This window comes from Neovison vison, chromosome 6, assembly GCF_020171115.1.
Source record: "Neovison vison isolate M4711 chromosome 6, ASM_NN_V1, whole genome shotgun sequence".
Classification (NCBI taxonomy): domain Eukaryota; kingdom Metazoa; phylum Chordata; class Mammalia; order Carnivora; family Mustelidae; genus Neogale; species Neogale vison.
In genome coordinates this window covers 169,732,766-169,758,506 of record NC_058096.1, presented here as the reverse complement: position 1 = coordinate 169,758,506, position 25,741 = coordinate 169,732,766, and the positions used below count along the sequence as shown (strand labels likewise).

The 25,741-nt window shown below is 36.7% G+C and overlaps 1 protein-coding gene across 4 annotated transcripts in view; it reads right to left on the bottom strand.

Moving 5' to 3' along the window:
• The window catches only part of TMCC1 (transmembrane and coiled-coil domain family 1), a 255,429-nt gene that overhangs the window by 112,403 nt on the left and 117,285 nt on the right, over nucleotides 1-25,741 (bottom strand). The window contains exon 1 of one of the 4 annotated variants that reach the window (XM_044252935.1): nucleotides 19,023-19,248. The exons of the other annotated variants lie outside the window; for them this stretch is intronic. Within the exon in view, the coding sequence (XP_044108870.1) occupies nucleotides 19,023-19,061 (39 nt within the window). The 5' untranslated portion in view covers nucleotides 19,062-19,248. Of the gene's footprint in view, nucleotides 1-19,022; nucleotides 19,249-25,741 lie in introns of those variants that run through there. 4 annotated transcript variants of the gene reach the window in all.

The window sequence follows — 25,741 nt, the reverse complement described above, 5'->3', positions numbered from 1 at the left end:
AGCCCCATATCAAGCTCCCTGCTGGGTAGGGAGGAGCCTGCTTCTCCATCTGCCTGATGTTCCCCTTGCTTGTGCTCTCTCTGACAAATAAATAAAATTAAAAAAAAAAAAAAAGAATCTTTAGAAGCTGTAAGTGAAATAAGTCAGATAAAGACCAATACCATATGATTTCACTCATATGTGGAATTTAAGAAATAAAATAAATGAGCAAAAGCGGGGGAGGAGAGAAGGGGCAATCCAAGAAACAGACTCTTAACTATAGAGAACAAAGGGAGGTGGGTGGGGAAATGGATGAAATAGGTGATGGGGATTAAGGGGGGGGCACTTGTGATGAGCACCAGGTGATGTATGTATGTGTTGAATCACTGAATTGTACACCTGAAACTAATATTACAATTGTATGTTAACTAACTGGAATTTAAGTAAAAACTTAAAAAAAGAAGAATCTAGAAGCTGAAAATATAATGGTGAACATGGAAGATAGTGCCCCTACCTTTATGAAGCTCAGTCTAGTAGAAAACAACAGCAATTCAAAATACTGAGATGGTACCTTAGTGGGAGGTAGTAGAGGGTGCTAAGAGAACATAAAACAGGGGCAACTAAGAGTTGGAGGATCAGAAAGTCTCCCTGAAGACATGACATCTAAGCTGATACCCAAAGAACATTCAAGAGTTTTTGTATGTTGCTTGTTTGTTGGGGAGTGAGCAACAAGAGGGTTAAGAAAACAGACAAGTGTAATGAGAACTACAGTGACTCTCTGAGCAACAAATGGTAATTTAGTGTGGCTGGTAGAGCAAGGGTGAAGGGTGAAAGAATAAGGCTAAAAGAGGCAAGCAGAGGCCATGTCATAAAGAATTTCTACAGATTATGTTATGGGAGTTTCAACCTTATCCTCAGGGAGCCAATGAAGAATTTTCCGGAGAGAAATGTCTTCCTTCAATCTGTCTGCAGCATCTAGAATGGATTAGATAGGGGTAATAACATAGGAAGCAGGGAGACCAGTTAGAAGCCTGATACAGAAATCCAGGTGTGACACTGGATACAGACAGGTACATTTCAGGGATCAAGTCCTGCGTCCGGTTGCCCGATGAGTGGGAAGTCTGTTTCTCCCTCTCCAACCCCCCCTTGCTTGTATTCCCTCTCTTGCTGTCTCTCACTCTCTCTGTCAAATAAATAAATAAAATCTTAAAAAAAAAAAAAAAAAGAATCAATGGCCTTTACTGGGGGTGGGGGAGGTATGCGGGGAAAAAGAATTAGAAATGGAAGATAATGCCTAGGCTTCTGTCTTAAGCAAATGGGTTCATAGGAAGTGACATTTAATAAGAAACACTGGAAAAGGGGCACCTGGGTGGCTTGGTTAAGTGGCTTTGGCTCAGGTCATGATCTTAGGGTCCTGGGATCAAGCCCCGCATTGTGTTGGTCTCCCTACTCTGCAGAGTCTGCGATCCCCACCCCGCTCCTGCTCCCTCTGCGCACACACACCCCAAACAACCCCGTTCCCCGACCCCATACCCTGCCCACCCTCCTGCACCCCCCATCCCCTCCCCACCCCACTCGTGCTTCTTAAAAAGAAACACTGGAAAGGAAGTAAGTTTGGGGGAAAAAAAAGGGAGAGGAAAGGAGGTTCAGTTTTGGCCATGTTAAATATTGGTGATTCTGAAACAACCCAAAAAAGATGTCAAGCAGGCAAATGATTCTTTTTCTCATTTTCTGCATTAGAAAATTCTGTCAAGTTCACCTTCAAAATATAGCACAGATCTGTCTGCCACTCTTCATTACCACAGTTAACCACCCTACTCCAAAGCATTATTATCTGTCTCCATCGTCTCCATGTATTCACTTCTATTTTCTAGTCTTCATATGGTAGCCAGAATGGTTTTTTAAAAATAAAAATCAGATCATGTTAATCTCTGTTTTAACCCTTGAAGGGTTTCCGATGAATTTTGGAATAAAAACAAACATCATAGCCAAAAAATCCCTCCATATGTATCATTTTACATCTTTTATTAATTGCTCTCACCCCAGCCCTACCTACACTAACCAAGTTCTCGCCCCCTTTTCGAGAGTTTCTCTTTTTCATCAGGGAGCTAACTCACTTTTCTTCATTCCCCTATCCTCCTGCAACCCTCAAATCTTGCTGCTTGTCTTCAGACCTCAACTATCACCTCTTCAGAGAGTTCTTCCCTAACCACGCTCCATCACATTACCTTGATTTACTGTCTTTGCAGCACTTACTAGAATTTATTTATTCCCTTCAACATAAGGGCCACGAAAACTGAAACCTGTTTACCTTTTTCATTGCTATACTTTGTGTAGATGGTATACAGTTGACAAATGTTTGCTGAACGAATTAACAAATACATGAATTTTAAAAAATGCAACTGAAGCTCAGCTCACAAGAAAAATCTTGGCTAGAGCTATTTATTTGGGTATCTTCCACATGTGAATAAGAAATAATGTCAGTAAAATAGACATTCCCCATGGGGAGTATAGAGAGAGACTTAAAGAGGGCTTAGGACAGACCACGGAGGACATCAACATTTAAAGGATGAGCAGAAGAAAAGAGGCATCCCAAAAGAAGCAAGAAGTAAGGGCCAGAGAAAAAGGAGAAAAAGCCAGCTAATATTCCCAAAGCACTAGATGCTGTAGAAGAACATTACTAAAAAGGCTTTAAGGTAAGAATGTATTCACTGGAATCAGATATATAGTCAACAAACATTTCTTAAGTGCCTACCATGTACCAGGAACTATGCTAAGGAGTTGGGATATAGGAATATAAAATTAAACAAGAAAATAGATGACACACTACTTAACCACTGTTCAAAGACTGACACAATCTTCCCTAAATATGCTATGAGGGGCAAGTCTCAATTTGAATCTTAATTATCACAACTGTTGAGGATTAAATGAGATCTTGTTCATAAAGTGCTGAGTTTAATATCTGCAACACAACAGGCACCCAATAAATCACACCTACTGCTATAAGATGATCTTCCCTTCACTGATGAAAAAAAGTAAAAAAAAAAAACAAAAAAAACCAAAACCCAGTATATTATAGCAATTTACAGTAATCTTCTTAGGGGAATTATCTGAGTTAAAAATCTGTATCTATTCTGAGAATACTAAAATAAGTAAAAGGGAGAGCCTGGGTGGCTCAGTGGGTTAAGTCTCTGCCTTCAGCTCAGGTCATGATCTCAGGGTCCTGGGCTGGAGCCTGCTCAGCAGGGAGCCTGCTTCCCCCTCTTTTCTGCTTGCCTACTTGTGATCTCTCTCTCTGTCAAATAAATAAATAAAATCTTAAAGAAAAAATAAATAAGATAAGCAAAGGGATGGGATTTTTATGGGGAACTACTGAGAGGTACCATCTCAAGGTTTTTTCCAACATTCCAACATTCCATTCAGCACAGGCCCAGAAGTATTTAAGTGACTTAAAGTAGGTCAACAGACTCACAGACTTCAGTGCACAGCTGCTTATTTAGCTTCTCCCCTGATCCCAGATATGACTAAAAGAAATACCACATAACTGCCTTCCCCTCAAAAGACAGGCTCTTTGGGCTTTTCTTATTCTAGAACGAGACTTCTGGACTTTTCTAAAAGTAGACAGGTTAGAAGCACATCACAGTCCAATTATATCTCATTTTTTGTGCTTTATTTTGTTAGATTATATTCTTTAATTATCCCCATGAGTATCAAGAGATCTGCCTGTTTTTAAATAAAGAACAAAAGTACACTAAGCTGAAAGAACACAAATTCCTCTGAAACACTAAACAAGAAAATGCCAGAATACTTCTCACTTAAATTACAATTGGGAACATGAGGCTGAAATACCACTGATCAATAGGAATCTTTATTTTGCATGCTATGCAATCCAACCCCCAATCCAAATACCTCCTTCCTACCAGCACACACTACTCTCCATTGATTTCCCTCTACTTTGGTTGTTGCCTCAACTCTAGCCATCAAGGCTCCAGTGATTATCTTCTGGCCAAAGGAAAATTATTTTCTTTGTTTCTCTTTTGTTCTTCTCTAACAGACTACTAGTTATTTCGTCCAGACCATGTGGGCAGCAGGGCTACAGGCCTTCTGCCAATCATATATGCTTAGCAAGCAAAAAGTAAACAAGACATTCTTCTAGGCTGAAATGTTCTAAAAGCAAGCTGCAGCATTTAAGTTTCTGAATATTCTCAGGTAGTCTATGTACTAGACTGAATACATTAATAGACCAAGGTCTGGAGTAAAAACTAATTCAAAATTTAAACACAGATCTAAGTTTTCCTTTAATATTAAGACCAAAGAACATGAAATTGGAAAGTAAGTGATATCTTCTGTTAAGGCTAAAGATACTTTTTCCTTTTCAGCCTTCAGTGAAGGTAGAATTTCATAATATCTGATCTCTTTGCAGTATAGCACAATTGCTACTTTCTCAAGATAATATGGTCCCTTTTAAAAAATTATTAAAACAGCTTAACTCCATCCTAACAGGTTTTGTTTTGCTGTTCGTGGGTGGTTTTTTCTTCTTAGACTCTAGCATTAAACAACTGCTTTTTATTAGGCAATTTATTCTGAATTCAATGACATATTAGAAGTACATCTTCCATCATAATATACAGAGACTACCTAGCAGCAATAAATCAAGTAAGTGGTTGGTCAGGAATGAGTTGGTAGTAGAAATTAAATACCAAGATGTAATTTCCAGCTTCAGACCCTTGTCAGATTTTACTTCTAAGGCATCACTATAAAAATTTAAAATCCTCTTATATTTTAACTTCATTTTCCACATAGGGCTCAAGCCAAGGAAGTCTCTTGAGATAACATTTTCTATAAAACAATCATAATATAAAATAATCTTTGGGTCCTTAACAATCTTTTTTTTAAAGAGAGAGCACGCACGTGAATGGTGGGGGTGGAGGAGCAGGGGGAGAGGGAGAGTTCAAGAAGGGTCCACACTCAGCATGGAGTGGAGCCCAACGTGGGGCTCAATCTCAAGACCCTGAGACCATTATCTGAGCTGAAATCAAGAGTCCGACGCTTAACCAATTGAGCCACCCCAGTGCCCCCAGGGTCAGTCTTAACAATCTTAATTTTTTTCTCATTTTCCAGGTTGTATTCTCATCACCTGTACTCACCATTTCACTAAAAATTCTCTTTCCAATATGGTATCCTATTTTAAAAATGTAAATAGGTATCATTTGTGGTATATTTTTGGTGATGGTGGGGAATAAGAGAAACCTCTCCCCTTGAAACCAGCCCAGCTATGAGATATAATTCACGTATTATGGCACATTTAACTTCCCATAGTAGTTGGTTCTTTAGTATCATGGTAAATATCCTCAAGCAATGGTGGTTGGGTAATTATTACAAAAAGAACACAAACTTTTCATGCTGAAGATTTGCCTCTCTGAATTCCTTTAGGTCTTAGTGGATAAATGGCCTGAAGAACAGGAAATATTATGAAGTCCTATCTTTCCAAGTAAAATGCCAATCACACCAACAATCTACATCTTGAATCAAAACAACAATGTGCAATAAGGCAGGAATCTTTTTGGAAAAAAAAGGTTTGATCACTTAATAGTTTCAGTAGATCTAAGGACTATTTCTGGCACCAAAGATGATATATCCTACAGGTCAATTACTTCATCTCCCAAAGCAGCAATAAGAGGAAGATAATACCACTTTGGCACTTTTATCCTTTGTCTGTCATGCCAGAATAGTCATTCAATGACATTTCTGGAACCAAAATAAAACTTTGGTCTGAGTTCACTGCCTCTTTCAATTCAATTTCAATTTCAATACAATTGCATATCATTTCAATTCCTTTTTCACTGCCAGGTTTCTCAAAGAAGATGCCCACGCTTACTAATTCCGTTTCTCCATCCCATTTTCTACTTTTTATTATTTTATCTAGCTTCCATTACACTCTACTGAAATCTCTCAGTAGGATTTTTGTTTTGCCAACATAATGGGAAAAGAAGTAAATTGAAAGGGTCAGCAGAGAACTTAGGTTCAAGCCATGAGCTTGACATTTATAAGCTCTGCATATTTAAACATTTCATTTCACATCAGTGAGCATCACTTTCCTCACTTGTAAACTGAATGGATTAGAAGACAATCTCTAGGATATTTTCCTCTACTAAATCTACAGTTGTATGACTAAGTTCAGTCAATCTTCACTTTAATTCCTCTTTGGCATTTGACCCTCATCACCACCTCCACTCCTTTATTATCTGCTCAAAACTCACACTCAGGGGGTGCCTGGGTGGCTCAGTTGTGAAGTGTCTGCTTTCAGCTCAGGGCATGATCCCAGGGTCCTGGGATCAAGCTCCATGTCAAGCTCCCTGGTCGGTGGGAAGCCTGCTTCTCCCTCTCTCACTCCCCCTGCTTATGTTCCCTCTTTCGCTGGGTCTCTGTCAAATAAAATCTTAAAAACAAAACAAAACAAACTCACATTCAGACTCCACTCATGACTTTAAGCACTACCTCTAAACTTACAACATGACGATTATCTAACCCAAAATTCTCTATTTCCAAATGCGAAATCTCTCTACTTAGCCATTCAATCTTCACCAAGTACGTAACATACACACTCGAACTTGCACCCAAACCAAAAAATCACCCATCAGCTTGACCCAAATCTCTTATTTTCTTAACAATTAAATTCCTCATTACCCAGAGTCTTGGCTTAAAATCTGGTCTTCCTTCTTTCATCTTAGTTTCATTAAATTCTGTTGATCTTTCTTCTAAACAATGGATAGTCTCCCTTTTTAAATTTCATCATTCATGCCCGGATTACTCTAAAAGCCTAATACTTGTTTTCTCAATCCTAATCTGTTCATTCTCCAAATTATTCAATATTCTCTTGCACTGTTCAATATGGCAACCACTAACTAAAGGTAGCTATCTAAATAAAAAATTAAGGTACATTTAAGATTCAGTTCCTAATTCATACTAGGTACAGTTCAAGTGCTTAACAGACATATGTGGCTAGTGACTATTATGATGGACAGCACAGATATAATCCCATTCCCACAGAAAGTTCTATTGTAAGGCTCTGTTACCTTAGACAAAATTTCTTAGCACACTATTTACATCATGGGTTTCTTTCTACTTAAGTGCATGGCCTAGATTATTAACATTTCACTAAATCAGTTGGAAATCTTTATTCTGGCATCTAAACCCTCCAGACTTGGCTTCATAAGACATCTTCATACATTTTCTTTGCTAAATCTGTTGGCCAAGCAGTTTTCACTAATTATGTAGGGCACTATGCTCTCATTATCACATTCATTCCTTCAGTAAATAAACGGGGGAGATACTTACAAGTTTGAGGGATACTGCAGAGAAGAAAACAAATAATAATCCTTGGACTGATTCATTGTTCCCTCTCCTCTCACTGGTTTTCTGCCCTACTGTCTTTCAAAGCCCATCTCCTTCAAGCTCTCCTAGCTTACCTTTCCCTTGTTAAGCTCTCAGAGCACTAGTATATAGGCCACATTTGCATACAATTAAATAGAGATTAGTTTTGTCTTCTTTCAAGCTTTGTCTTCCCCACTAGAATTTAAGTTACTTAAGGAATTTGGCATTTAGTACGCAAAACAAGAGATACTTCTTTGTTAATGTCTACTGAAGAGTTTTAAGAAACACTGAAATCTTACGTATCTACAAAGTGGGACAATAATTATTTGACCGATCTATTTTATAGGATCAAACTGAGTGAAAGTTGTGAATAACTTGGATTTTTTTAGATTTTTAAGAAATGTCTATACTCCATGAGGGGGTCAAACTCAAAACTCTTGAGATCAAGAGTCACATACTCCACCAACAGAGCCAGTCAGGCACCCTTAACTTGAATTTTTCTTGTTAGCAAGAAGAAATCTCTAGGGTTTTATTACAAAAAAGAGAGAAATAAAGACTGGGCAAAAGATTTGTTCTGTTTTGTTTTTGGTTTCATACAAGGAAAATGACAAAATCACTTCAAGAAAGTTAAACACTAAAATTTCTGTTTGATAATAAAACATAACATTCCATGGAATATAAAGTTTTTCATTCAGAATGGCTTTTTTCTTCCATTTTGTCTTCAAAAAAGTGTTTCATTCATGTATTCAATAAATAGAAACTAGGCATCTACTATATTCTAGGTGCACAGGACACATTAATAAAACAGACAAATCCCTCCAAGGTTTACATTCTTGAGGGAGCAGGAGAGAAAAAGATGGACAAAATAAATGGTAAATGATATAGTATATAAGAAGTTAATAAATGCTAGGTAAAAAATAAAACAAGGGGATATAGTAATTTTAGAGTGCTCAGGGAATGTCTCACTGAGATGTTGGGAGAAGATGACTTTTAAGGAAAGATGTGAAAGCAATAAGCAAATGAAGGATGTAGCTATATGGAGAAAGAGCCTCCCAAGCAGAGGGTAAAGCACATTGCAAAGGTTCTGAGGAAGGAGTATGCTTAGTATATTCCAGGAACAGCAAGAGGACCAGTATATCTAGACTGGAAATGAGCAAATGGGTGAAGAGAATATGATGTCAGAGTTAATGGACAGATAGACTGTGTAGGCGACGGGTAAATGAGAAAGGAAGACACTGAGGAGTTTGTTTTGTTTTGTTTAAGATTTTATTTATTTATTTGACAGACAGAGATCACAAGCAGGCAGAGAGGCAGGCAGAGAGAGAGAGAGGAGGAAGCAGGCTCCCCACCGAGCAGAGGGCCAGACGCGGGGCTCGATCCCAGGGACCCTGGGACCATGACCTGAGCCAAAGGCAGGGGTTTTAACCCACTGAGCCATCCAGGTGCCCCAACACTGAGGAGTTTTGATCATAGGAATGACATCGTCTGGCTTAAGTTTTATTAGTATCACTCTGTCTTTTATGATAAGGATAAACTCTAATGGGGCAAGCTTAGATGCTGGAGGACTACTTAGGAGGTTAATGCAATAATACAGATGAAAGACAATGGCAAGAGAGACCAGAAATAGGAAATTCACCAAAAAGATGAATTAAAAATATGAATACCTATAATTCAAGAACCAGAATAGGTTCCTAGTTTATCACCATTTCTGATTTTTAGATTTGTCTGATATCTAGGGAAGAATATAACATTAGCAAATAGTCAACAAATATTTATTTGGTGTTTACTATATGGCAAGTCTTATCCAACATGAAATTATTCTGCAGCAGAAGGGAGGCTGGAATAGAAGTGCCCTGGGGTGGGTATGGTGGCAGGAGAATGGGAAGAGAAAGAAGAAAGTAGACAAGGAGACTAGCCACTCTTTTTTTTTTTTTTAACTGTTCTTTATACTTAACTTCATTCATGAAATGAATACTTATTTAGCACTTATCAGATACCAAATACTATTCTATGTTCTTGCATCTGAACAGAACAAATGAGTCAGTCATCCTTATCATAAGGTTTACATTGAGGGGGAACACAAAAGTAAGAAAAATATATAATGTATCAGGTAACACTAACTACACTGGAGGGGAAAAAAGAAGAGAAACTAAGTAAGGAGATAAGAAGAGTTGGGGGAAAGGTGAGGGTATAAGTAGTAGTTTTGCTATTTTAAAGAAAGTAGTCAAAACCTTGCTGAAAAGGTGACTTCTGAGCTGTTACCTCAAAGATTACAAGAGCAAACCATGCAGATACAGATCTTCCTTGACTTATGATTGAGTTACATCCCAATAAATGCATTGTAAGTTGAAGATACTTCAAGCCAAAAATGCATTTAATACACATAACCTACCGAAAATAGCTTAGCTTAGTCCACCTTAACTGTGCTCTGAATGCTTACATTAGCCTAGAGTTGGGCAAAATCATCTAACACAAAGCCTATTTGATAATGAAGTACTGAAGAGCTCACGTAATTTACTGGCTACTGTACTGAAAGTGAAAAACAGAATGGTTGTATGGATACAGAAGAGATGTATCAGTTGTTTACTCTTGTGATTGTGTGACTGACTGGGAGCTACAGCTGCTGCCACTACTCAGAATCACAGAAAAGCATCATACTGTGTATGGCTAGCCAGGGAAAGGATCAAAATTCAAAATTCCAAGTACAATTTGTACTGAGTGTATATGGCTTTCACGCCATCATAAAACTGAAAAATCATAAGCTGAACCACCTGTATTTGGATGAACAGCTTTATAGGCAGAAGGAAGAATAAATGCAAAGGAACAGAGGAAGAACTGTGATACATTTGAAAAATAGCAAGGAAGGGGTGCAGCTAGAATGATATGTGTAAAGGAAATGAGTAGTAAGAAATGAAATAGATGTTCATCTTTTTTTTTTTTTTAAGATTTTATTTATTTGTCAGAGAGAGAGCATACAAGCAGGGGGAGTGGCAGGCAGAGGGAGAGGGAGAAGCAGGCTCCCCACTGAGCAGAGAGCCTGATGCAGGTGTTGATCCCAGGACCCTGGGACCTGAGCTGAAGGCAGATGCTTAAACAACTGAGCCACCCAGGCATCCCAATGTTCATCTTTATATACAACCTATTATCTCCATTTACTATGTTCCAAGTTCCTTCCAAGTCAGAATATACATAGAATGTATATTATATATGCTAAAATTTCTGAAGTCCTAATGGTTGGGTGTTATCAAATACAATGACCAATAACATCCTAAGACTCAAAACTCAAATAATCATTCACCATTAACTACTGAGTAGAATGGATCACATTTCTAATTTCGTCCAAAGAGAATCTGTTGAGAATAACCTTTGTGGCTAGTTTCCTAAGTCTCTAAACAAATATGCCCAACATATGCTATACCAAAAGAGAATCGGTGTTGTTTGTATAACTTCATTGTATATCTTCAAATAATTAAAAGGCAGGGAAAGAATACTAGACAAGTATATTAAGAGTCTACAGTTAAAATTCCACATACTAAGCGATAATATTAAATGATCCACATATATTAACTCAAAGATAGTTTTCTAGATTACCTTTCTGTTCTCTCCAAAGAAGTTAAGCCATTTAGGCTGGAACCCCATTACCTTGGTTAAATTTCCTCATAGAAAATAAAAACTAACTCTCAGATTAGATTTTTGAAAGGACGTTCATATTAGAACTCCCTAAAAATAACAGGTATTAAAATTTTCAGTAAAAACAAAGTGATGTGCTTTTTATAAAGCACTTGATAGAATAAATTGAATGGAAATTTCCTGTGTTACCACAGGCCAAGTCCATCTGCCTTGTCTTCTTTTTAACCAACATGTTTTGCAATAGGATTCTGTTACAGGTTCATACATAAAGCAGAAGCTAAGTTCTAACTAACCCCAGGGTGTCCAAAAGAATTAATTTTTCATTTTCTCATGTAAGCCAGAATGATTAAGAACAAATCAGAATATTTCATAATATTAAGTATTACATGCATCTTCTATATACAGATATAACAAGTAAAATGTGTTCCTGACTTTATACACCATCCTTAAAACATGCTTTCAGTATAGTATGATTAACTTAGCCTAAACAAATTCATTTAAATAATTCTTAAAAGGTTAGTGATTCTATACTACAAACTTATGTGTTAACCATGTTAACAACAGTTATCTTCAGTCTGTGAATAATAGCAGAATGGTTGGGAGGAAGTACCAAACTCAGAAGAATACCATCTTTCAACCATTAACCTTTAAGTAAACCATTAGCAATGATTTTCACTGAAAAATAATGAGCCTGAAATTCACTTCCACATTTTGAAATTTTTGTTCTTGCTGCTCCTTTGGTGTTTGTTTATTTTTTGGTTTTCCATTTGTTTACTTCGGCATGTGATGTACCTTATGATACAGGAAGCAAAACAGAGGGGTGCTTCTTGTTTCTACACTCCCTCCTTGTGATCAAGTTCCTACCATTAAATATAGTTTTTTTTCTTCCTCTTCTTTTTTATGATTATATTTTATTTTTAATTCTTTTAAATCAACATATAAAAATTGGTTTCAGAGGTACAGGTCTGTAATTCATCAGTCTTATATAATACCCAGTGCTCATTATATCACATGCCCTCCTTAATGTCCATCACCCAGTTACCCCAGCCCCCAACCTCCTCCTACTCCCCTTCAGCAATTGGTTTCCTATGAACTTTTAACACGTTTGACAAGAGCTATTATTTCAGAAAGTTATGTATGTGGTAAACAGTTTTAAAAAGCAAGTCTATCTCCCACACTCAATTCAAGTGTCCCAGGTCCTCTTTCCAGAGGCATTCATTGTTACCTATCCAAAGATGGCCTATATGAAAGAAAGGGAGGAAGGAGGGAGGTGGGTTTGTGTGTATTTTAAACTATGGTTTTAAATAACAATCACTTCTTTTCAAAAATATTTATGGATAATAGGGCATCTGGCTGGCTTAGTCAGAGAAACATGCAACTCTTGATCTCAGGGTCATGAATTCAGGGTCATGAATTCAAGCCCCATGCTGGGTGTAGAGATTACTTAAAAATAAATAAAACTTTAAAAAATACTTATGTGGGGCACCTGGGTGGCTCAGTAGGTTAAGGATCTGACTCTTGGTTCCAGCTCAGGTCTTGATCTCAGGGTCGTTGAGTTCAAGCCCCAAGTTGGGCTCCACACCCAGCATGGAGCCTACTTAAAAAAACAAAATATAACAAAACAAAAAATTTATGGAATAACAGAATAATGAAAATGCCATCACCTTAAATTCTTAAATCAATATAGTACTTTACAGTTTTCAAAGCACTTTCAAGTGTATCAGCTCACTGATCTTCAAAACTAACAGCCTTTGGTAAACGTATTTCTACCTCAAAGAATCATCTAATTGAGTCATTTACTACATCCATCTCTCTCAGGTAGATAACATTCAAATCAACACCAAATGAGAGCAGCTGTGTACTTAAGAAACAAAAAAAGCAACACACTTCCCAAGGAGGTTAACTATCTTCTGTTGGTAGCATATTTCAATTTCTTGAATCTATAGTCTGTAACTTACTGTTAATTTTTAAAATTTAAACTGCCATCAATATCACAGAAACATTTCAGAGTTACCATATATCTATTTCTAAATTAATTTCACTATTTTGGACTACTACTGCCAATATATTTGAATAAGAAAACTATTCTCTAGGGCGCCTGGGTGGCTCGGTGGGTTGAGCCGCTGCCTTCGGCTCAGGTCATGATCTCGGGGTCCCAGGATCGAGTCCCGCATCGGGCTCTCTGCTCAGCGGGGAGCCTGCTTCCTCCTTTCTCTCTCTGCCTGCCTCTCTGCCTACTTGTGATCTCTGTATGTCAAATAAATAAATAAAATCTTAAAAAAAAAAAAAAAGAAAATATTCTCTATTCCTTACCTATTCTCATTACATCCATAATATACAGAATTGGTCTTATTAAGGGTCTCGTTTCATTAACAGAAGAGCAGTTATCCATCTTCCTATTTTGATTACATAATACATAAGAACAACCCTTCAATACATGACACCACTACCTGATTTAAGGAGGGTTAATAATTCACAGGAAGATGTAGCACTTAACTTCTGGCTAAATATAAACACCAAACATCATATTTCCAAGTATGAAACCAGTTGATGTCTGCAGTAACAGAGACAAAATAAAAACAGCATAAAAAGAGATGTTGCACACATTTCCATGACTTAAAAGTAGTCAACCAGTACAAAACTCCCTTGCATATGTTTTTGAGGTTTTAAATTACATATAATACTTCATTGTACCCATATAGTACTTAACATTAAAAAGGGTTCAAAAACTTATTTTAAAAATTGTGGTAAAATTTAAATAAAATTTGTCACTTTAGCCTTCAAAATACTTTTAAAAGACCCTACGTAAGGAAGTGAAAGATCCCTCTTCCTTTTATTGATAAGAATACAATCAGAGAAAAAATTAAGTAAGTCGTATATATTATCCCAAGACATAAACCCAGTGCTCACTCCAGCAGCACAGACACCAAGTCATAAAACAAAAGAAATCAGAAAGAAACTCAAAAGAAGGGATGTCTGGGGGGTTCAGTCATTTAGGCATCCAAGTCTTGATTTTGGCTCTGGTCATGATCTCAGAGTTGTGAGATCAATCCTGGTGTTGGGTACGTTGAGTCTACTTGGGACATACTCTCCCTCTCATGTTGCCCCTGCCTCACCCCTCACACATGTCCATTCTCTTAAAAAATTTTTTTTCCAAAGAAACTATTTTTGAAAAAAGGGTTTTATTATGAATTCAAATTATGATCAAGTCCTCCCTAAATCTTAAGTTTATGTTAATACAAAACTGATAATAAATAATAGGACACTATGAAATGTAGGAAAGACAAGAATAACATTTTTAGATAATCATATTTTCAAGGGCTCTCCACGTCTGGATCAAGTGATTTCAATAAATTGGTGGGAGACCTGGGGAGGGACGACCCAGAAGTCCTAGTTCTCAGCCATTAATCCCTTCACAGGCCAACCCAAGATATACTGATATGATTCTTATATGTTTTTCACCATATGAAAAAAATTTTTAAGATTTTTACTTATTTAAGAGAGAGCGCAAGCACACACACGAACAAGAGAGGACAAGAAGGGGAAGCAGCAGAAGGAAAGAGAGAGGCAGGCTCCCTGTTGAGCAAGGAGCTTGATGGGGGGACTCTGACCCTCGAATCAAGACCTGAGCTGAAGGCAGATGCTTAACAGACTGAGCCACCCAGGTGCCCCTGAAAAATTGTAATATAGTAAGAGAAATCATTCAAACCAACTAGGAAAAAAATATGGTATGAACTGAAAAAGAATCAAGTCATCATTAATTTGCTGTTATTTTAATTATCTTTGATATGGAGAGTACCTTCTGTGTTGCTATACCTGTCCTAAGAACTTAGGCCTCCCATGAAAATATTAAAAACAAATGTGAACCCCAAACTGATAAAACTATTTGTTTATTTATTTGCTGAATATTTTATTTATTTATTTGACATAGAGAGAGAAAGAGAGATTACAAGTGGCAGGAGGGGGGGAAGCACGCTCCCTGCTGAGCAGAGAGCCCGATGCTGGGCTTGATCCCAGGACCCTGAGATCATGATCTGAACGGAAGGCAGAGGCTTAACCCACTGAGCCACCTAGGTGCCCTGATATAACTATTTAGATCCATATCTGGAAAATTAAAGTCCAAGTTATCTTAGAACAAACTGTACAGAATTTATCTTTCATTTTAGAGGGATCAGGAAACCTATGTTCACATTTTCTTACATATGCATAAAAAAACAGTTGAAGGATAAATAAGAAACTGGTTACCTAAGGTGGCAGGGATATAAACCAGTAAAAAAGACACAGTTGGAAGCAAAATTTCAGTTAGGTAATTAAAAAAATAAAAAAGATTTATTTATTTGTTGGAGAGAGAGAGAGAGGATAAACGGGAGGAGCAAGGGAATGGGGCTTGACCTCAGGACCCTGAGATCACCACCTGAGACAAAACCAAGAGTGAGACACTTAACCAATGGTGGCACCCAGGTGCCTCCACAATTTGGTAATTTTAAATTCTGGACTTATGAAAATCATTACCATTCAAAAGTAAAAGAAAAGGGTATAATATTTTACTGGAATAATCTATCTTAAAACCACTTCTCAAAGCCTCCTAACTTTTATCAATACCTCCTAAAAAACTGAAATTCCTGGAAAAAAGGAAAAAACTGATTTTCTATTACCCACTTAAAAGATAGGGGAGGGAAGGTTAGAGCCAAAGTGACTTAAGACCTTCTGGATGTGTTATTCATTATATTTCATCTCTTAAAAATTATTATAGAAACTTAAGAGTAACTTTCTCTCTTTAACAGAAGTTCTTTAAAAGGCAATATAGTCTAGGGCGCCTGGGTGGCTCAGTGGGTTAAGCCACTGCCTTCGGCTCAGGTCATGATCTCAGGGTCCTGGGATCGAGGCCCGCAACGGGCTCTCTGCTCAGCGGGGAGCCTGCTTCCTCCTCTCTCTCTGCCTGCCTCTCTGCCTGCTTGTGATTTCTCTCTGTCAAATAAATAAAATAAAATCTTTAAAAAAAAAAAAAAAGGCAATATAGTCTCAAGATTCAAATAAATGCATATAGTAAACTTCATACTACATTTAATATGACCTTATTAAATGAGCTATCTTATTGAAATCAATATTCCTCTGGCCAAAGAAAAAAAACTACAATTGCAAGAGACACTTAACCAAGTTGGACTGGTAAATTAAAACCCTATCGGACACTAATTTCAACTGCAGGGGAAAGAGCTGCTTTAATAAGGAAGTTACCCAAGTTAACTTACTATACTGTTTTCTAAAACCATGTATAAATATGGAGAAACATGAGAGATGACAGTAGGATGACTAATACACCAGAAGCTTAGGAAGACAGTTGGTGTGGGTAAACAGAATGGGTTTGGAACTAGACCTAGTCTGAACCTGACTCTATCTCCTGATTTCAACAAATGACTTAACTTCTCCAAACCTGTTTCTTTAATGACAAAATGAAGCTGATACCACCTAACTTGAACATTTGTTAGGAGAATTACATGGTAAGTCTACATTGGCAGGTTCCAGACTATTCTGACTAGCTCATACAGAGGATGCAGGGCAGAAAGAAAGATTTCCTTAGTGAATATTTTTTGAAGTCACATGTGAGAAAACCATGCAGAAAGAAAATAATCTAAAGTGGCAAAGAAAAGAGAGAAATTTTCTGGGAGTCAGGTAACTAGGATCTAGTCAAAAAGAATTATGAAATATCTCTTTTTAAAAATGAAGATTTTTACTTCATCTATTTCTTAATTCACTTGCTCCTTTTACAAGTTAGGTGTTAACATTCATTAGCCTAGAGGAATCATTTGAATACTCTAGGGCAAATATCCATGGTAAGTAAACACGGCTATCAAACTTAAGATAAAAAGAATCTAAATTGGGTATTGGGTTTAAAATCACTGCAAACATTTATATTTTCTTTCACAAAATTTCAACAGAATTTATACATGATCACATGAGTATCCTTTTTGTTAAAATATGAAATTACTTTTTAAAATAAAGGATTATCTTCAGACAATTCTATACTTGTGGAATATTATTTCTTATTGGCAAAAATACTTGTTACTAAAGTTGGAATCATAGAAAATTGCACACAATTTCTAGTCAACTGTTTTTGACCTACAAAAACCCAATTTCACTCTCAGTATTCAATGTGTGCCAGAAATACCATACACTGGGTTAAGACAGGTCCTGTGATCTCAGGTAACATATGGGTTTAGCTGAAAAAAATAGAAGAGAATAGAATAGAATGCATTCACTGAAATTCAAAAAAGAAAACTTATTGACTTAACTATTCATTTCTCTTTCATATTTCAGCACCCATACAGACTGAAACAATTAAGAATATTATTTTTTCAAGGCATTACTGAATATATTCTATATTAAGGCCATTTGACAGAAAACCAATTTCCTTAGAATTGGTCCTAAACATACAGGACCTAAAAACCAAGTTAAAATGGAGGGGAGGGATGACAGAAAAAAAGAAATTAAAAGAGGTTACCTCTTTGAATATTTTTATATATCTTCTATTTCTTCATGTTATAGAGAAGATACACTCCTAATTCCCCCGAAGTGTCTTTTCTATAAATCACTACAGGGTATATAATATATAGTAAAAAGTGAAAAGCATAAAAGTTCAAAAAATAATTTGGAGAGAAATATTGGGAGCAAAATACCTAGAATGAAGTTATTTGCTAATTGGAAAATTATGGCTGTCTCTGAACTATTTCAGGCACTCTAGTGCAGAAAAATTACTGCCCTGAGAATCTACATATCTGCTTTTTAAATGTACTACATATTTGGAAGTATATAAACTAGAGGTTGTTCAAAGAGAAACAAAAATTATTCTTTTTAAACTGCTTAGAAGAAATTTGGGGCTTCTTGGCCCACTACCCCTAACACATATAGCTAGAGTTGGGAGAAGAGAAGCAAGGGAAATTTATTTTACTACTTCTAAAAAGTCCCTGTTAGGCTCAGCGATCCAAGAGATGAAATTTATTGTGTGGATGGACGCAAGAGCTTTCTTTGCTCATTTCTGCCTGGGTGCACACATTCTACACTGAGGTTGCCTATGAAGAACTAAAAGGTTTTCCCTTAAGATAATAACACATTTCAGGATTTAACAATTCTGACTACCAAACAAGAAGTGAAGAATGCCTACTAATTTACTATTTGTTTAAGTTTCTGCCTGCAGGGAATGAACTGTGACACAATTCAGCCACCAACTACTATCTTTTTAGAATAGGCTTTTTAAAGAACAGAATTATTTTTTGAAATAAAGCTCAACTCTCAGCACACCTCTTTCCAAACGTGTTCCTGCACCAGTTAACAGACAGCTCCATGACTGGGTCGAGAGAGGGCTGGCCACAGCAGGGCAGATTGAGAAAATCCGCAGCCCCTCTTCCAGGAGAGGCTTTTTTTAAAGTTTGAATTTCTTAGGTTAAAAGAACTTTTCCCTCAAAGCTGCACAAATGGAACCTGCTTTTCAAGCAGAACTCTATAAAAAATTGCTTCGTGAGCCTTCTGGTTACTGCTTTTCACACACTCCTTCATTAACTATGCAAATTTCTTTTAACATTTTTATGCAGGTATTGCTCTTTGGACTACTTTATGGACATTTCCCCCAGTTTAATACTAAATTTTATAAACAAGCACTGATTCCACAGACTAATAAGGCTTTCTCATCTTGGTCAACAAGCTGCCAGATTAATTGCTAATTAAAAATGCACTTTTTCCCACTATTCTTTTTCACGCACACCCCCTTGGAAACTGTATTTCAGAAGCAAACTATAACTTTCTCCAAATTCACAGATGACAGATTTGGTTTTAGGGGAACAAAATCTGTAGTTGCCAGTGCAGTCAGCCTGAAACCTTTGTGTCTGTCAGAGGAAAGAACAAAAGGCAGCGCTTCCTCCCCCAGCCCCTCCTTAGCTCTGGAGGAAGGCAGGCTTGACAGTACAGTTCTAGAGAGAAAGGAAACCATGCCGAATCTAGTGAGAGTTTCCCCTAAACAAACACACAAAGCTACCCAAGCTACCCACCTTGGATAGCTGCCTCCTGAGGCTAAAGCGTTGAACCATGGTCACCCTGAGTAATCTTCAGACAAAGCAATCCACGAAGGGAAGGGTTTTGTTTTGTTTTGTTTTTAAAAAACAGCTTCTTGGAAAAGTCGGTGGCAAAACATTTTGAAGACTATCACAGAGGTCCAAAGAATCTCCCTGGGAGTCTTAGCAAACTTGGAACCACTTCATTGTTCCATCGGGAGATACTGCAAAGCCTACGTCCGAGAGGGCGGGCGGACCGCGGCAGGGAGGGGCAGAATCCTGGAGCTGCTTCGCCCAGTGCCAAGCTCGGTTAGCACTTCCTGTGAGTCAGCCGAGAGGGGTCCAGAGTGAAGGACCACCCCTTCTCTTTCCACCAAATCCTCAGCTTAGGATGCCGCTCTAGTGCCACCTGAGACTCTGGGGCCAAACCTGATATTCTGGTCTGTGTGGGGCGAGGAGTGGCGCACTGGGGTTAGAAAGCATCAGCCTCAAGCGGAAACCTGGCAACTGCAATTCTTCCCAGGCTAAAGCCCTCCCAGTGGAGGAGGTCCCCTGCAAAGAGTGACGCCCCCCTTCTCAACCTCCCCCTCAGGTAATCTGCTGGGTAAAATGGTGTGAATAAAAGGAGGTGGCAAAAAGCCCCTGACTGTACCAGCTATGCTCCGAGGAGACTCCTCCCAGCTGGGCTCGGCAGCTGTCCGGCTTTGTCTAAGGTAATTGGCCAAGCCTTTCCCCTTATTCACTAGGAGGAGTCCCGCCTCAGGAAGGAATGTCAGGTGCAGAGTGGCATACTTCGAGAATGACTTCAACTTCGTTACAGGGTGACTTCAACTTCCTTACCAAGTTAAAGAAACTAAGGCTGCCTCCTGAGCTAATTGACTGCTCTCAGAACGATGTTAATTTTTAAGTCTACACACATAACAACAACAACAAAAAAACCCAGCTCAGAATGAATAAATGTAGGTAAAAGGTACGAAAACGACAATCCTGAGGCCAGTTGCAAAGATAAAAAATATTTTACTATCGTTTGCCACTCTCTTCCTATTTGATTCTGCTGCCAAACACCCAAGGTAAGGACAAAGCTTCATTTTCCTGAAATTTCCACTCTACATGCTCATCTCTGAATTGTTCATTATTCCTAAATGATTTTAAAAACTGACCAGGGCAGAACTTGTTTGCATATATGAATTTTCCTTGCTCTAGTGATTCTCAATTCCCTGTAAGCATGATTATGTTACATATAGCCTTTGCTGAAATAAACCTACTATGTGAGATCCTTGTGTTAGACATTTCACATCTACTATCCTATTGATTTCTTAACACCCCCCCCCGGAAATATGTATTAATATCCCAATTCTTCAGATAAGTAAAGCAAGAATATTCTAAGACATCAGTATTATCAATAGGAAACCATACAGTGGTAGTAACTTTTCTTCTTTTGGTGAGAAAACTGAAAAATGAATTTCAAAAAACAGATCTTTTATACAATGGTTATTCTCAACCATGCCCTTGTTACACACTCCATTTTCCAGTTATCATCCAAATACAGTGCACAATTTTTAAAACTTCATATAATAAAATATCACACACATATTTCACAGCACCTTAGGAAGCATACAAAAGATTTACCTACGTACCAGATTCGAGTAAGTAACAGGATGCTATAGCTCCAAAAAATAATCACTCTGACCAAAATATATATATTTTTTACATATAAATATATATTATATTTATATGTTACATATAAATATATTATATTTATATATTATATTTATATATTACATATAAATATATATTATTTATATATTACATATAAATATATTATATTTATATATTACATATAAATATATATTATATTTATATTACATATAAATATATATTTATATATTACATATAAATATATATTATATTTATATATTACATATAAATATATAAAGCTCACTTTTTATATATTCTATATAAAAATATATATTTATATATTTACATATATACAGCCCACTTTATTTTTTTGCTTAGTGATTATTTATATATAAATTATATATAATTTATATATCATATTTATATATTATATATTCATTTATACATAATATATATTTATATATAATAATTTATATATAAATTTTATTCCAAAAAATTAAGTGGAGAATGGTTGAACATAATGAAACTATTCGTGAAATTCCAAAGCTAAGAAAACTTTAATCAACAACTATGACTAAAAGTAAAGTTCCCTCATATCTAAGGTTCAGAATATGCAATGTAACCCAATATTTAAACCGACTGAAATTTAAGTCCAAGTGGAAGACAGGCTGACAGAGAACCCGAGTTCTGTGTGTTTTCTGTTTTGTTTTATTTTTAAAAGCTAAGAATACCAGTACTTCCATATTTTTCCTACACAATGAAACTGAATACTCAGAAAATTTCTTCTGGTAATGAAAACCTAATGAGATGCCGGTGTGGAAATAATAAAATTCCTTACAGAAAGACATACTGTTTTAAGTATAAACATGAATTGCTTCTGATATAATCAACTGGAATCCCAGATAACTGCTAGACTGCAAAGAATTGCAAGAGTCTTTCTAACCCACACCTCCCAAAGAAAGGAAAGAGGTAAAGGAATTAGAAAAAACTTTCACAAGTCCACACACCTAGATACACAAAAAATATCAATCATATTAAAAAGATTCACGGATGAAACAAATAGTGTCTTCATTCTAGGAGGAACTTACTCATTTCTTACCTATTAATATAAGGATAAACCTCTAATTGTTCAAATGCAACAACACCTGTTAATAATCATTTCAGTGTATGACTGCAATCCAATCCTTGATAAGATGACAAAGAACTGAAAAGATCGTCAATAAATAGCCGTTAAGAGAAAAATTAGAATCTCTGAATATGATCTATTTTGAGGTGTCTGGCAGCAAAGGATGACTGCAGTAGACCAAGATCAAAGTTTACAAAAGAATAGCTAGAAAGGCAGAAGTGTATAACCTAGAGAAATATCAACAGCTCCGCAATCATTCTTTTATTACTCCAAGACCTGAATAAACAATGTCCTTTCAGTAATCTGTGATTGAAAATCCACAACCCCCTTATTCTATGTAGAAACAGACAGGAACTGTCCACAGGGTTCTTAATCTTTTTTGGATCACACACTCTTTAGGGATCTGTTAAAAGCTATGAAATCAGTCACTGGAGTGATGACATAAAATTTATGAATGGACATACCCAGTGTTTGACACAATTCCAAATAGTCAATGAAGTCCCCTAAAGCTTGTCCAAACACCCCATTTTAAGAACTTGGTTAAGTTCCCTTGGGGTGCCTGCGTGGCTCAATGGTTAAGCACCCAACTCTTGATTTTGGCTCAAGTCATGATTTCAGGGTACTGGGACTGAACCTTGGGTCAGGTTCTGAGTATGGAGCCCACTTGAGATTCTTTCTATCCCTCTCTCTGCCCCTCCCTACTCTCACAAGCTCTCTCTCAAACAAAAACAAAAACAAAAACCTCTTGACCCCATCATAACTAAAAAAAAGATGAACATCAATCACTAAGCAATCCTGTCTTCTGCTTTCTACCAGAAAACTCTTAAGACTTAAAACTTAAGAGTTTTAAGTAGATTTAGGAGCCAGAAAAAAAAGTCTGCCTTTAACATGTTGGCCCCAGCTCCCCTTACATTTTCCTTATTTGTTTGTCAAATAATAATCTACTTCCAAAGCCACAAATAATCTTCAGGAAATGGCATTTTATTTGCTTTAGTTTTTATTATCTTTGTAGAAAAATATTTTACTCTCCTTATTTTATCTATCATATATAACCCCACACTAGGAATAAACATTAGTACCGATCTTATTATACATTGTCCTGCATGTACATAAACCTATGTATGTATGTATGTATGTTTGTTTTAACTAGGACTATACTGCTTTCTGATTTACTTTATCACTTAAAAAGTGCAAAACAGGGAAACCTAGGTGGCACAGTCAATTAAGTAGCCAACTCTTGGTTTCAGCTCAGGTCATGATCTCAGGGTCATGAGATAGGGCCCTGCCTCAGGCTCAGCACTGAGCGTGAAGTCTGCTTAGATGATTCTCTCTCCCTCTCTTTGCTCTTCCCCCCATCTCTTTAAAATAAATAAATCTTAAAAAAATGAGGGCTGCTAGAAGGGAGGTGGTGGAGTAAAATAGCATAATTGGGTTATGGACATTAAGGAGGGCACCTGATGTGATGAGCACTGGATATTACATGCTACCTATAAATTACTGAACACTACATCTGAAACTAATGATGTACTATAAGCTGGCCAACTAAATTTAAAAAAAATTATTAAAAAAAAAGTCAAAAATAACAACAGAAACACATAAATACCTTGAGTAAATATTTATAAAACTTAAATAATCATCCCAACTTAGCTGGTTTCTATATTTGAAACACCTGTCCCTCCCGACTTTGCACCAACTTCATTCTTAAAATTCTACATAAACACATTTTATTTATTTATTTATTTTTAAAGGATTTTATTTATTTATTTGACAGAGAGAGATCACAAGCAGGCAGAGAGAGAGGAGAAAGCAGACTCCCCGCTGAGCAGAGGGCCCGATGTGGGGCTCGATCCCAGGACTCCAAGATCATGACCCAAGCCGAAGGCAGCAGCTTAACCCACTGAGCCACCCAGGCGCCCCATATAAACACATTTTAAAATAAATTGATATTAAAGTTGTATATTACTGAATATCATGCAATACAAACTATGCTTTTACCGAGAAGTAAACTAAGGTTCAAAAAGATTTTTTCAAACTTGCCCCTAAATCACAGAGTTGGTATTAGAGACGGAACTGGAACCCCAAATACAAATTTCACTACATTGCTACTTCCATTACATCATGCTTCCTCTTATTCTTAACAATTTAAAACGCACTAAAAAACAAACGCTACTTAAGATATTCATGCAATAAAGTTTTTCTGAAACTGAATAATTATTCTTTTTTTTTTTTAATGTTACCCTTTACACTTTAAGTTGAGTGAGTCTCCTCGAAGCTTGGCACAACTGAAGAACTCTTACACAGAGTTATATTAAATAAATCATGTTTAAACATCATTGTGGATTTTAACCAGAGTCCTGTAATAACCCAGAAGTAACATGAGCCAGAAGTAATAGTGCCAGCTAGCTATCAGTCAATAAAACTAAGCCTACAAATTTAATAGGCTTTCATTAAGCAACACGTCATTTCAGAAAGCCCCCTTTCATTCACGCACTAAACAATTATTCAAGACACCCTTTACTTTTAAGGAAGTCACAATCTAGTAAGGAAACAGAAAACTTAAACAATTGTCATTAATATGGCAAGTGCTATAATACCAAGAACAGTAATGACAAAAGGAGTGATGAACTTTTATGGGAAAAAGAAAGTCTTAAATCCGTTGTCTTTAAGGTTGGAGAGGTATTTTGCAAATGGACAATAAAGGGGAAGGGCATTCCATACAGCAGAAAAAATACAAGTTAAGGACACAGAAATGTGATTCTAGTGGTAGGTAAAACTTTGTTTTTCACAGTAAAATGCAATATGTTTTTAGCCTATAGTGTTCAGAATATTTTTTGTGGAAATATGTTTGTGGAATGGGACTGTAGGCTGTAACAAAATTCAGTTATTCCTCCTTTCTAAACTGCACATTATTTGCCACTTTTATATAAATGGCCCAAATGGGAAGAGCCCAACATTAATAAATAATAATGTGATAGGTTCTCTCTTTATAGAAGCTATGACTCTTTTAGTTACTGCCTCCCTTTAAAACAAGGAAGAAGGAAATCTACTTTCAAAAAAATTAGTAAATAATGCTGTTAGCTTTGAACTCCTCTGGCAATTAAGGTCCCTTAAATGATATGAGATTTCTATCTTGCAAAAACAAATTTCATTTGGCAATCCCACAACAGGTAACAATACAGATACCACATTTTACCTACATAGAACAGATTAAGTAATTTGTGTAGTTATTTATAAAGGTCCAAGCCACTGTCAATATAATTAACCCTGATGGTAGTACATCTTACTAAGTAGTAAAAAGTTAAAAGATGATAATGATCAAAAAATCTGAATACCTCTTGTATTTAATTCCATAAGTAACTCATTGTGATAGCTGATTTAAAGAACAGTTAAGGTGCGCCTGGGTGGCTCAGTGGGTTGAGCCTCTGCCTTCGGCTCAGGTCACGGTCCCGGGGTCCTGGGATGGAGCCCCGCATGGGGCTCTCTGCTCAGCGGGGAGCCTGCTTCCCTCTCCCCCTCTGCCTGCCTCTCTGCCTACTTGTGCTCTCTCTGTCAAAAATAAAATAAAATAAAGAACAGTCAATCACATCAAACAGCATTTTTATTTTAGTGAACTGGGCATGGCTCTTTCAAATGTGCTAAACTAAGGTTGTCCCCTTCTATAACAGCAATATTTTAAGATTTGCATTTATTTCCCCCCAAAAAAACTCATGCCATGCATCACCTGCAGTAAACGCATACATGGAAGAATAAAAGAAGAAAAGAGAGAGAAGGGAGAGGAAAAAAGTTTATTTTATGATTACCAAGTGGCAAAAAACTAACAAGACTATTATTTACTATGTTGCAAAGAACACTCAGTAAGATTATAAATATAGAATAATGAAACACCACAAAAACATTAACATTATCTGGCAGAATTTATACTTCAAAAAAATTGATACTAGGGAGAATTACA